Below are 14,322 nucleotides of genomic sequence, written 5' to 3'. Positions count from 1 at the left end.
AATATACCAAGGAAAAACATTAGCTTTACTTTTTATACCATTGAACATTAAATATGTGCCTAAATCTGGAGTTAAGTCTGCCCACTAATCAGACCCTAACTTCCAATATAAAAACTTTTCTTTTTCTCACTTCTGCTAGTTAGGGATGGGAAAAAATGATCTGAGGCACTCTAAAGAGTAAAGGGAAAACTAGGTTTAATCATTGGATTTGTTCTTGATATTAAAATAACTTCAGGATATGTTAGTAGCTATGCTACAAGATTGATGTTTAAAACCAAGAAAGAATTTGTTCCTACCCATAAGGACTTCAGTGAATTACTGCAGACTTCTTTTTCAGTTCTTTGGTTTCAGAAACCAAGAGCAAATGCCCATCAGTTGCAGCATGTCGTCTGTAGAAACCATTTCTTTGGGCTTGGGGAACAGAAAACAGTGGCACCTGCCAACTTCTAAAGTAGGAAAGAAAGCACTTTTCTAGTATTTATCTTTAAAGGAGGATGTCTACTTTGTCCCACAATTACAATGTATTTGGGCTTTGCTTTTGATTTTTTATACACAATGGAACAGCTTTTTATAAGAAAATAGAAGCAAGAGAACAAGAATTGCCATCATGACAGGCACAAAACCATACAAAGGAAGCGCTTGTCAGTTGAAAGAGAATTTTGTACCATGTAAAGTTGCAGTTTAAGAACAATACTGCTAAACTTTTTTGGGCAGATATAACTTTCGTATAGAGGTTTATAGTTTCCTGAAGAATGAAGTAGCCTTTGTCCAACTGGTGGATTCAGATTTTCTTGAAGTATTTCATTTTTATTAAAATATTTGTCTTGGATTCTTGAGAATTTGGGGGGGTAAAGGAATATAAAGTGATAAATAGTAAATTCTTCTTTTTTATTTTTTCTTACAGATAACCGGAATGAAAAGATGAAGAACCAGATTAAACAGATGATGGATGTCTCACGGGTATGATCTAAGTCCTTGTGATACCGTAAAAAGTCTGTACAGTTCCCATCTTACATTTCTGTTTAATAATTCTCTCTTCTCTAACTTGAAGGTTAAAACTACATTAACAATAGTTGAAGAAGATAGAAACCAATTGCAGTCCAAACTAAGTGATGAAATAAAAGCTCGCCATGAATTGGAAGGTAGGTTCTTCTTTGGGAAATATTTTCTTTTTAAAAAATATAAATGAGTTTGTATATGAGAATTGAATATTCTCACTTACATACCCCTGGTATCATCTGTCACATGGACATACAAACAGAAACTTTTTTTTTATGTAAAGTTTTTTTTATTTTTATTTATTTTTTATTTTATTTTTGTTTTTTGTTTTTTATTTTAATTATTTTTTAATGTTTAACGATCACTGCCATACAATTGAGATTTTATCCCCTCCACACCTACCCCCTACTACCCCCCTCCCTCCCCACGACTGCATACAGTTCTGTATAGGTTCTACATATACTTTCCTATTGAGTACATTTTCACTATAGTCATGCTATGTAGTCGGACTAAAATAAATGGAAGAAATCATATAACAAATCAAAACATGATACACAAAAACATACACATACACAAACATGATGTGCTACATTCTGCAAATGACTTCCATATTTCTTTCTCTGAGTGTAGAAGGCATTTTGCCTTAGAGAACCACCATTGGGATTTTATTATTTTTTTTTTTAAGAAGTTCTTGCGTTATTACAAAATTCCAAGTCTACCAGAAAAAACTCTCGCACACTGTGGTCGTTGCTGTGCACAAAGTTCTCCTGGTTCTGCACCTTTCACTCAGCATCAGGTCACATAAGTCCTTCCAGGCCTCTCTGAAGTCTTCTTGAGAAACTTTTTTTTTTTTAACAGAACAAATTAAGAAGTTGGAACATGACTCCTCTTCCTTGCAGTCAGCCAAAACACAGTTAGAAAATGAATGTAAAACTCTGCAACAAAAAGTGGAGATTCTCAGTGAACTCTACCAGCAGAAAGAGATGGCTCTGCAGAAGTAAGTTTCTATGTACTCAGTAAATATTTTATGGATGAATGAGTATGTGCTGAGACACACTGTGTGTAGGGGTCACATATTGACTTAGAAAACCACCACATATATTTATATCTCTTTTTTTTTAATTCTTTGGTTATTTCAGTCATATTCAACTCTTTATGACCCCATTTGGAGTTTTCTTGGCAAAGATACTGGAGTGGTTTGCCATTTCCTTCTCCAGCTCATTTTACAGATGAGGAAACAGAGACAAACAGGGTTAAGTGACTTGTCTAGCGTCACACAGCTTTTAAGTGTCTGAGGCCAGATCTGAATTCAGACAGGAGTCTTCTTGACTTTAGGCTCAGCATTCTGTTCACTGTGCCATCTGGCTACCCTTTTTTCTTCTTAATTTAATAAAAAATTTAATTTTAACTAATTATATTAATGTAATACCTCTGGGGTAGCACATAGGCCACTTGACTTTGAGTCAGGGAGACCTAAGTTCAAATCCCCTCTCGGACCATTACTCAATGTGTGATCCTAGGCAACCTCTGTAGGCCTTAGTTTTCTCATTTCTAAAATGAGTGGAGTTGAACTAGTTAATTTCTGAGTTCATTTCCATCTTTAACGCTGTGATCCTGTGTTACCAGGCTGTGTACTGACAGTATCTTGTCTTCTGTCTTTTATCAAATTCAGAAGTTTGTATTTAGAAAGCAAGTTTGCTCTTTTTTAAATACAATGTAACATAGATAATTATTACCTAGGAAATGATTGTTACTTGTTCTTCCTTTTTAACTCTTTCAAAATCACCTTCTTTATATCCTTATTTGTGCTAATATGGACTATAGAAATATAGGATTTAGATCATCTAGTATAATCCCCTCAGTTTACAGATGAGGAAACTGAGACCCAGAATAATTATAATTTGCTGAAGGGCACATGGGTGATAAATAAGGTCTGAAGAACCTCATGTCAGTCTTTGAAAGAGAAGAATACTGAGCTCATGCTAGATATACTCTTAATACTGAGTATATGTTTTAAAAGAAAAAAAAAACCTTGAGTAGGATTAGGCCCAAGGGTAGCATGGCTTGTTTTTCCACTTGTTCAAAACAGGAAACTTTCTAGGAAGCAAAGAATTGTTTTATCTGTTTCAGTTTCTATAGTCCTCAATACTTGTTTGGGCACACAGTAGGAACAAAAGCATCGCTAGCAAGTGCTTAATGAATACTTTATTGAACAAGCATTTATTGAGTACATAGTATATGTAAATCCCTATCTGGGTTCTGGAAACACAAAAGAGGTATGCTCTTAGCCATGTGGCGTTTGTTACCTAGCTGTAGAAACAAGATGAACATTACTTTCCAACTAGCAAGTCTGTACCTCACCTTCATTTGACCTCATAGCACTCTGTGTTCCTCTTATGTATTTATTATATTGATTTTAATTTAACTATCATTGATTGAATTATTTGGGTGCTATATTTTGGACATTGGTAAGCTGGAGTGTCTAGAGGAGGCCAGCCAAGATGTTTAAAGACCTTATGATTATGGTTGAGTTGATTATATTGGTATTACCTAAAAATGAGATGTTATTTTATCAGTTTGGAGTAGCTAGTTTTCCTTGTGAGCTACCACAAACCTTCAGATGAAGAACTGATTTCCTTTTAGAGAGAGGGGACCATATATTTTCTCTTTTATCCTGTATAGTGCCTTTCATGTAGTAGAACTGATTGAGTTAGGGCTAAGGTATATTAGAAGCTGGGTTAGATGGGAAGGATGATCTGGGTTCTAATCCTGAGGAATGCTTACTGTGCCTGTATGACCTTGGGCAAGTCCTCTCTGGGCCTTAGTTTCTTCATTTTCAAAATGAAAAAATTGGACTATGTAGCCTCTGAGACATTCTCTGTTTAATCTTTGATCCTGTGAAGTACATTTTTACTTTTCTTTAAATGACTTAAATATCTCGTAACACATTATTGACAATAAATATTTTGCGTGTGTCATTTTGGAGTTTGGTTGAGAAAAGCACAAGTATTGAATCCCTGAGCAGCTGGTTAAATCTTGTTCCTGATTCCAGGAAGCTCACTCAGGAAGAGTATGAAAGGCAAGAAAAGGAGCAGAAACTCAGTGCTGCAGATGAGAAAGCAAACTTGGTTGCAGAAGAAGTGAAAACTTACAAGTGAGTTCAACTTCTAGAGTCATCCTATAGAAATTGCTGCTTGCCTTTTTTCTTTTTGATTTTTTAAAAATCTTTTGTAGGCAAAGAATTCAGGAGATGGAGGATGAATTGCAGAAAACAGAGAGGTCATATAAGAATCAGGTATTGATCTTATCACCCTTCATTCATATGCTGCAGGGTATTTAATGCAGATAATCATGTCATTAAATATATCAAACTACAAATTTTTGTTTTGTGCCTTTTAGATTGCTAGTCATGAGAAGAAGGCCCATGACAACTGGGTAAGAGAATGAGCACAAAATCTTTTAAAAATGATTTTACAGGTTCTATTCATAATTTAATTTCTACCTTTATATTATTTAGTCTGACTTTATTTCATTTTATTTTACAATAGCTCATTGCTCGTGCTGCAGAAAGGGCTCTTGCAGAGGAAAAGAGGGAAGCAGCCAACCTGAGACAAAAGTACGTATGTGATGATATTGACATCCGTTTCTCAGGGTGGTGTTGTGTTTCTGAATTATGTTAGTATTGTTACATTACTTTTTTATCAATTATCTCGTTTTCCAAACCCTATTCAAGTCCATTATCTCTCTTAAAGATTAATAGAAGTGAATCAAAAGATTGCAATGCTTCAAAGGCCAATGATTGTAAAGCCAACTCCAGGCAGACCTGATCATCAGATTCCCCCACGGAGAGGTAAGGAGCATTCCATAAATTCCAACGGTTTTTCTTTGAGAGATAATTGGAATGGAGGTCAAAATCTGTAGTCTGCGAATATTGTAATCTTCTTAATATAATCTTTAGCACTTAATAATCTTTAGACTGGTTGTTATAGGATAGTGATGAGACAATGTCTTCTTCAGGGCCCCTTAGCCGAGATGGCTCTTTTGGTCCATCCCCTGTGAGTGGTGGCGCACCCTCCCCTCCAATGATGATGGAACCACCTATACGGTCAGTCTCTGCTACTATTAACCGAAGAGATGTGCCTAGAAATGAATTTGGTAAGCAGTTGACTTTTTCCTGCAAAAAACTGTTGACATGACTAATGTGGAAATATGTTTAATAAGAATGTATATGTAGAGCCTTTATCAGATTGTACGCTGTCTTGGGGAAGGGGGAGAGGAGGGAGGCAGAGAAAATTTAAAACTCAAAAGCTTATGGAAGTGCATGTTGTGAAAGCTAAAATTAAATAAATTAAAGGAAAAAATTAAAACAAAGAAAACTACTGGTACAATTACAGTAGTTCAGAGTTTCTGGTTAGGGAATTTTCTAATGTTAAAAGTTGGTTTTCGTTTTCTTTAACAGCAATTTATGTTTATCTAGGTTATGTGTAACTTTTTTATGTTTCAGTCAAAATAAAGATGTGAACCACAACTTATTCCTTCTCTTTTAGGGATATGTACACAAATCATGTTTAGAATTTTGTGTCTAAGAACTTGTTTTAGAAGGCAATCTCCTGTTTTGGTTGGGTATACCACTGTAGTCTGCTATAGAACAGAATTTCCTTACTATTCTCTTACTTACCTAGAGATTCCCTAAAGGTCATTAACCTGAACTGGAAAGATCATGAAATTGCTACATTTCCTAACAGATTTGAAAATACATGAATAAGTAAAACAATGTGAAACATTACATGATTGAAACAGTTTGAATATAAATTTTATTCATTTTCCCATTTTAGATTTCTTCAACAAATCTTGTATCAAATGTTTACTTCCATTTGTGTATTTATTTTAAAATCTTCAGTCATACATGTAGAAGATAAAACTTCTATTGACTTTCAAAGTTTTAGATTTGTTTTTAAGAAATCAAGGCTCTGAATACTATTTTACAGTCTTAATAAAATTCTTAATGCTCTTAGCATTTTATTTGAGGAACTAGGCTGTGTTAGATGGCAAAACTGGCTTTGGTTTTTTTTTCATTGTTAGACCCTTTTTTTTAGAGTTTGACATTTAATGGAGTTAATCTAACCTGCCTTCTTTATGTTTACTTAGCATGATCATGTAAAGCTTGTTTCAGCTCTTTCTTCTTTCTCAAGGGTCTATGGATGGGCCTCCTCTTGGTCCTGGTTTGAGGAGGTCATCTGAAGTATCTGGAAGAACATCTGCCTCGGGTAAGAAAACTTGATTTATTAAGAGGAGAGTAAGAGCTAGAGAGGGAAATAATAACAAAATACTACTTGATTTTTCTCATTCATAGAAGTTTAAGAATGTATGTAAATGGATTGTTTGTCCTATTAACAGATCTGGGCCCTGGTCCAGTCCCTTTGATGAATAGTGGCCCAAGAAGCTCTTCTCCTTCAACAGTGCTGGATGGCATGGTGAGGTCATAATCATTTCCATTGGACTATTTTAGGAAACATTTATAGAATCCCCTCTATTTGCCTTATCTCTTAATTAAATGTTTTGTTCTATTATATCTGTACTTTTTCATAAAAAAAAAAAAAAAGCAAACCCTTCCCCCAGAGGCTGAAGGCCCCTGTGCTCCTACTGTTCCACCATCAGCTGAGGAGTCGGTACTAGTAAGTATTTGGAGGCTGAAAATGGAGCTGGGCTTTTACTTGCTACTTTTTGGGAAATCTGGGGAAAACTAAGGAGAAGCATGACAACTTTTCAGTGCTTTAAATGCATGGCTCATCTGGTTGACCTCTCACTTGGTTTTAGAGGATTGTTGTGTTAAACTGACTTTCTCTTGTCTATTGTGGGTTAGGAGACTAATTGCTTTTGGGCACTTGATGGTAGAGGTCTTTCATGCAAAACAAAGTTATACAACTTTTGGATCTGAAGCTGCTTGCTTCATATACAGTATAGATTGCTTTTAGGCAAAGTAGTAAAAATAATTCACATACAGCAAATTAAAGTTTGCAAAGTAAATTGGTTACATATAAGGACAATGTCATCATCTTGGGAGCTAGATATACTAAGTATTAACAGTTTTACGTTGGGTCTATCACTAAGAAGATCTTGTAAAATTAATCAGCTGTAAGTTGGTACATTTATCTGTGTTAACGCCTGCCCTTAATTCTGGTTTCCTTTCCTTAGCAAGAAGTTTTTCCAATTATTTGGTGTTGAACAGTGTAAAACCATTGTGCAGACAGTCCATAATTTATGAACAAGTTCTATTCTAAAAGTTCATTTCAGTCAGTTTGGTTCTTGGAATACATTCTCCAGAATTCCTGTTTTGATGAGGTTCTGAAGCCACATAGGACTTCGGAAACTGCCTAAACCAGGGGTGGGGAAACTACAGCCTTGAGGTCACATGTGGCCTTCTAGATCCTTGGGTGAGGCCTTTTGACTGAATCCAAGTTTTACAGAACAAATCCTTTTATTAAGGGTCCAAATAGGGTATTATACACTTATTTGTGGGTGCTCTGCCCAAAGGAACGTAAATTTTGATGGCTTGAAACCTTGCAAGATGTGGAGTTCTCAGGATAGGTTTCTTTCTTAAAGACTTTGTCTTAAATCCAGTTCATTCTGGCTCTCATTGATTGGCCAATAATAGGTCCCACCCGAAGCCCCACTTAGTTGTCATTGTTTGGACCCTGATGGCTCAGAGTAAATGCAGATAAACTCCCCTCCCAAACTGACTTTTTTTTTTTTAAGATTGGGTAAAAGGGAACATTCCTTAGCTTATTTCTTACCTAACCTTAATCACTGAAAAGGGCATTGCCTCAGTCAAACTGAGAACCTGGAAAGACCTTAGCTTCAAAATACAAAGGTCTTACACTGTATCGGGGGCCATCTCCCGTTGTCCTGATTTATATCTGGCCACTGGACCCAGATGACTCTACTCTGGAGGAGAAAGTGAGGCTGATGACTTTGCACAGATCTCCCCCACTTAAATCCAATTCACTTGCAAGTCACCTTCCTGATGTCATGATTCCCTTCCAGAATGAAGGACAAACAATGCCAAGGACAACCCTAGCAGTATAGAATATGAGGCCTGGAAGGGCCCTTAGAATCAAGTCCAGTTTTCTCTGTTACATCTTTGATGTTCCAACCTGTCAAGATTTTTTAACTCTGTCTTAAAATGGAAGCCTGATAAAGATTCTTTATCCAAGTCATTGACAATAAATGTTAATTTTAAATAGCACATGGACAAGCACTGAACTTTGATCACTCCTCCAGAAACCTGACTGCTCTTGGAATCCAGCTAGTTATTAGCCAATCCCAACTTCTGTCTAACATTATTATGGTTGGGCCCACATCTCTCCATCTTTTCCGCAAGTATATCTTGAACTTAAACACTTGGTCATATATATTTTACCTAGATTTTAGCATTCCCCTAATGTAAAATTTAGTTACATCAGTCAGAAGAGGAAATAGTTTAACATGCTTTGTTCTTGCAGAAGCAACAATAGTTCTTCATGATCATCACTTTCTTTTTCAGATGTTCATTACATAGTAGAAATCTTAATCTCTCTAATGCTTTTAATAGAATGTGTTTCTTTACCTTTCCTCAGTTGCCTTACTTAGTGTGTTCTGATAGATTCTTGATCTTGTTCCAACAAGACTGACATGCCCCACTTTCGTATATGCATCCTTTCTTACCTCTCCTTGTTTCTATCTTAAGTAAACATCTTTCTAAAATTGAAGTTGATCCATGAGTTCCTCCTTCATCAGCATGGTTGTTGCCTTTCATTCTAGAAGAGGACCAAAATGACATCACCATGATTAAATGAAGTTTCAGTATGTATGCCTATGGCTAACCAGACCAATACAAGCTCAGAATGCTCTACCACAGATTGGGCACAGGTAGTCCATGTGAACATTTGAGGTGGATACTCCAGATTTGCGCATCCTTCATTTACCTTGTTCTATCTCAGTTCTGCTTTGCTTATAGAGCACAGCCCTCTTTCTGATGTGGACACACCATGCTGAGCAGTCTTGTGCCAGTGTCTCCCATGCACAGTCAAATCCAAAGTTCTTGAGAGTGTCCTTGTATCGCTTCTTCTAACCACTATGTGATTGCCTGCCCAATGGGAGTTCTCCATAAAATAGTGTTTTTGGCAAGCATACATTCTGCATTTGAACAACATGGCCAGCCCATCAGATTTGCGCTCTCTGAAGCATAGTTGGAATGCTTGGCAGTTTAGTTTGACCAAGGACCTCAGTGTCTGGTACCTTATCCTGCCAGATGATCTTCAGAATCTTCCTAAGACAGTTCAAATGGAAGTGATTCAGGTTCCTGGCATGGCGCTGGTAGACTATCCCATGTTTCACAAGCATATAACAGTGAGGTCAGCACAACAGCTCTGCAGACCTTCAGTTTGGTAGTCAGTTTAATACCTGTTCTCTCCCAAACTTTCCTTTGGAGCCTCCCAAACACTGAGTTAGCTCTGGCAGTGCGTGCGTCAACCTCATTGGTGGCAATGCATACGTCCCTGGAAAGTACACTGCCAAGGTAAATGAACTTATTATAGCATTCAAAACTTCACCATTTGTTGTAACCAACATTGAGTGCACAGGGTTATACCTGCATGTACCTGCATAACCTGCATTGAGTGCACAGTCATCTGCAAACAGAAAATCATGCCCCAACACTCCCTCCACTTTGGTCTTGGCTTATAACCTTTTCAAATTGAAGAACTTACTATCAAATAATAGTTGCCCTTGATACTGTGTTCATCATTGAAAGCATTTGACAAAATGGCTGAAAACATCATGCTAAAAAGCATGGGAGCAAGCACACAGCTCTGTTTCACTCCAGTGGTGACTAGTAAGGCACAAGAGCATTGTTCACTATCCAGAACCTGGGCAAACATGCCATCATGAAATTGATATACTATGCTGATGAACTTCTCTGGGCAATCAAATTTTGACATAATTTTCCATAAGCCCTCATGACCAGCAGTGTCAAAGGCCTTGGTCAGATGTCCAAATGTTGCATATAGATCTCTGTTCTGCTCCTGGCATTTTTCCTGGAGTTGTCAGGCAGGAAACACCATATCGACTGTTCCTTGGCCGTTTCTGAGGCCACACTGGCTCTCAGGTGTATGACCATCTTCCAAGTGAAGGATCAGCCTATTAAGGAGGACTCTAGCAGAAATCTTGCCAGCAATGACTAAGAGAGAGACACACCCTCCCCCACAACCCTGCCCCGTGATTGTCGCAGGACAATCTATTTCCTTTACCTATATAAAGATGGACAATTGAAGCATCCTTGAACTTCTGGGGGATAACCTCCTCTTGCCATATAACCTGGAAAATTTCAGTCAGCTTTTGTATGAGCAGTGGTCCCCCTACCTTGTAAATCTCAGCTGCAATAGAATCAGCACCTGATGCTTTGCCACATGAAAGGAGCCTAATGGCCCTCAAAACCTCTTTTTCAGTTGGAAGTTCAGCTAAGGAGGGATTGACTTCAACCTGAGGTAAACAGTCAGTGGTCTCAGCATTGATTGATGATGGTCTGTTGAGAACACTATGGAAGTGTTCAGCCCATCTCTCTGGGATCACGTCTTTATCACAAATCAATGTGGCTCCATCAGCACTGAGTAGTTGTGATGCACCATAGGTTTTTGGTTCATAAATAGCTTTCAGGGAATCATAAAAGGGCTTTGGGTTGTTACTGTCAGCATAAAACTGAATTTCATTTGCCTTCTTACTGAGCCAGGAATCCTGCATCTCTCCAAGCTTTGCTTGTACTTTACTTTTGGTGGAATTAAATGTGCCTTAGAGATGGATGAACTGTCTTGTTGGTACATCCTGTGGAGTTCTCGTTTTTCATTTAGCAGCTTCTGAATTTCCCCATCATTTTCATCAAACCAGTCTTGGTGTTTGCAAGTGTTCTGACCCAGATGAGCAAATGCAGTGCTGTGGCCACAGGCAAGTGATGAAGCAGCAGGTGCGGATACACTGGGAGCTGTAGTCACAACCCTGCACACAGATGGTCCAGGCTATAAGGTCATTTCTCACTGGAAGCAGCGATGGTACTCGGTAGTCCTCTGGGTGCCTGAGCAGTCTTTTAAGGATCACACTGCTCACCTCTTGGTGTGAGAAAGGGGATTAGAAAAGGTGCCCTAAAAATTGTCTGCTTACCCAATCGTGGCTTGTTTACCGGTGGCAGGCAGGGAATTCCACTCTCTGATCAAAACGCAAAAAAATGTACAAAATATACAAGAACATCTGTAAAAATGATTCCCCTCACCGCTGGCACATGGAATGTGTGCACATTTGCAGACAAAACAAAATCCAGTAGACCTGAAAGACAAACTGCTCTTGTTGAAAGTAAACAGGTATCACATCCAAATAGCAGCCCTGAGTGAAACAAGGCTGGCAAATGAAGGCCAGCTTACTGTAGTCAGAGCTGAATGCACATTTTTCTGAAGTGGGCGCAGTGAAGGGGGGTATCGTGAAGCTGGTGTAGATTTTGCAATGAAAACTAATCTAATCAGCAAGCTGCCAAAAGGAGTGAATGACAGGCTCATGAAAATGCGATTGCCACTTGCAGGAAAACGCCATGCCACCATCATCAGTGCCTATGCTCCCACCATGATGTACCCTGATGAGGTCAAAGCAGAATTTTATGAAGACCTAGAGACCCTTATCATCAGTGTGCCATCAATTAGCATGGACTTCATAGACAGCTACCCCTTTTCTTCATTACTGGAGAATTGTTCCCATCCCCAATAGAATTTCAGACCATAGGATCTTTGCCTTTTAAAGCCTTTGTGAGTATTGTTTTACAAGACTCCAGGCAGTTACTAGCCCTTGTTAGGTGTATTTGTAATCTTTGTGCAGGAACTTGTCACTCCTTATATTTTAAACCAAGGTCCAAAAATTCAGCTCTCATCTTCAAACACCATTTTCTTTAAAAAACAGACACACATACACATGTATATGTATGTATGTATGTATGTATGTGCTCTTTATATATTTTGTTACATATTTCCCATTTACATGTAGAAAACCTACATTCATTTTTAAAAATGTTGAATTCCAAATTTGCTCCCTCTGGCCCTTCACCCACCAATTGAGAAGGCAAGTAATATGGTATCAGTTATACATGTGAAGTCTTGTAAACCATATTTTCATATTAACCATGTTGCTAAGGAAAATATACACCCCTCAAAAAGAAAAACCCAGGAACAATAAAGTAGAAAAAGTGTGCTTTAATCTGCACTCAAGAGTTCATCACTATTCTCCCTGGAGGTGGATAGCATTTTCTGTCATGGGTCAGATACCATTCTCTTAACCAACTATTCACTTCCTAAATTTACCTCTTAATTTCTGAACCCCTTGCCTTCAGGAGAATTCTATGATTTCCAGTGATGAACATATCTCCTATCCCAAGGTCTAAAGTTTGTTTAGCAATGCTTTCCTGCTTCTTTCTGGAAGTGTTATTTGTGCCTACATGAATGACTAGCATTATCTTTACTATTACCATGCTTAAGAAGTTTTGGGAGATTTCTCTGTCATGTCTTAGATATATGCCCTGAGAAAGATAACAGACCTTTCTATTGCTATCAGGTTGTAAAATAACTGTCTCAGTATCCATCAGCTGGGACCCAGACTTGTCTTTCTCTTTTGGCTCTTACCAGTTTTTCACCTGACAGCCCTTGCCTTCCCCTTGGAATAATAGGGAAAGCCTTGTAGTTGTCACTGCTCTTTCCTCAGCATGACATTCTTCTACTCTCCAACTTCCTGACAGGTCAGTCTTTTCTGTCTTTTCAAAAGTTGCTTTGTTTTTGTATTAAAGCCTTTCTGAGCTTTTTTTTTCCTCTCAGAATGCTCTATTTTCCTTAGTCACCTTGACAGTAAAGAGGTTTTCTCAAGAGCCTTTTCTTCTGCTGAGTAGACAATCTGTGCTTTACACATCATTTTTATTTTATTATTAAGTGTCAGTCTTTGAAGACTATTCCCTGCAAAATTTACCTGGCATTCTGTTCTTGGGAGTGAGACCCTCAGTCCTTAGAATTCTCACCAGTAGCTTATCTGTCAAACTGCTGGCTGGCTGCTTTTGGAGGTCTTCAGGTACAGATTTATTCCTTTCTTTTAAGCACACCAATACCTTACACTCAGTTTCATTTTCCTTTCTGAGTCTTTGCACTGATCTTAACCAGCTGTTCTATCTTTTCTCATTCTGGGTTCTTTGCCTCCTTTAGCCATTTCTTCCTCAGCTTATTCCAGTTCTGGCCTGTTTGTCCTTCACCTTCAATTTCTCAGATTTTCACTTAGCAAATTTCTGTTAATCTTCCCAGGGTTTTAGTTCCAAAACCCTTCAGATTGCCTTCATGGTTTCATCTCAAATTCAGGCCCTGTGTCTACAGAGCTTGGAAGCTGTCTAAAGTATAGAACTAATAATGGTACTATTTCAGCTATTCAAATGCATTCCAATTTTGGGTTTGACTGGGAAGGGAATTGGGACAATACACATATTTCTGAGCATAAGTTATTTGGAAAAATCCAGTTAGCTTTTCTTCTGTAGCCTTAAAATTATTAGCTAGATATTCTGAACTGGGGAACAGTGGCTGTTCCTGGCAGAGCCAGAGATTCAGCTAGGACTCCTCTTTTATTTTTATATAGCTTTTGTTCTTAAGCCAAGGACTGCCTGCATTATGGTGCTGCATTGTGTATACTGGCAGGAAAGTTATGTTTGATGCTACCTTGTACTTTTGCTAATATGTTTATGGTAACAGCATTGGAAAGAGTAGAGACAGTTACTGACTACTTTACCTCTTAACTTGCCTAAACAACTTGTGGTCAGAGGAGCCATTTGTTGGAGAGAGCAACAGAAAACTGCAGTGACTGTGCTCCTTTCAAAACTAGTTGGAGGGGAAAGGTGCCAAAGTTTCTTCCTAGTAAATAAATATCTTTATCTGTCACTGGGTTTATGGTTTCATTTTTTTCGTTGGTGCCTTTGGTCTGTCATGTCATAAAGCAAAATATTATTTTAAAATTTGTACTTGTGTTATAACAGGTTAACACTGGTCCCAAAGGCCACCCACCATTCCCAGGCATGCCTCTCATGTCACCAATAGGAGGACCTCCACCACCACCTCTTCGATTTGGACCACCTCCTCCACTGCGAGGACCTTATGGGCCTCGACCTCTTGGTATGGTGCTGCTGCACACAGATTGATAATTGACTGGCAAGGCTTCTATTGTTCTTAACTTTCAATATTCAGCAGAGAATAGCCAAAAAGAAATTATCCTGGTTCCCCTTAATGT

At 38.1% G+C, this 14,322-nt stretch overlaps 1 protein-coding gene across 6 annotated transcripts in view; it reads left to right on the top strand.

The window, feature by feature from the left end:
* Positions 1–14,322, top strand: part of MIA3 (MIA SH3 domain ER export factor 3) — a 66,915-nt gene that overhangs the window by 50,255 nt on the left and 2,338 nt on the right. For 3 of the 6 annotated variants that reach the window (XM_072647761.1, XM_072647765.1, XM_072647762.1), the window contains 13 exons: positions 905–960; positions 1,052–1,142; positions 1,858–1,996; positions 4,052–4,153; positions 4,234–4,294; positions 4,399–4,434; positions 4,548–4,615; positions 4,752–4,849; positions 5,017–5,154; positions 6,192–6,266; positions 6,397–6,473; positions 6,603–6,674; positions 14,072–14,207. In XM_072647761.1, coding sequence (XP_072503862.1) covers positions 905–960; positions 1,052–1,142; positions 1,858–1,996; positions 4,052–4,153; positions 4,234–4,294; positions 4,399–4,434; positions 4,548–4,615; positions 4,752–4,849; positions 5,017–5,154; positions 6,192–6,266; positions 6,397–6,473; positions 6,603–6,674; positions 14,072–14,207 — 1,149 coding nt within the window. The remainder of the gene's footprint in view (positions 1–904; positions 961–1,051; positions 1,143–1,857; positions 1,997–4,051; positions 4,154–4,233; positions 4,295–4,398; positions 4,435–4,547; positions 4,616–4,751; positions 4,850–5,016; positions 5,155–6,191; positions 6,267–6,396; positions 6,474–6,602; positions 6,675–14,071; positions 14,208–14,322) is intronic. The other 3 variants (XM_072647763.1, XM_072647766.1, XM_072647764.1) reach the window with 1 other exon arrangement.

The sequence above is a fragment of the Notamacropus eugenii genome, chromosome 2 (genome assembly GCF_028372415.1).
Source record: "Notamacropus eugenii isolate mMacEug1 chromosome 2, mMacEug1.pri_v2, whole genome shotgun sequence".
NCBI lineage: Eukaryota > Metazoa > Chordata > Mammalia > Diprotodontia > Macropodidae > Notamacropus > Notamacropus eugenii.
This window is presented reverse-complemented; position numbering and strand designations above follow the sequence as displayed.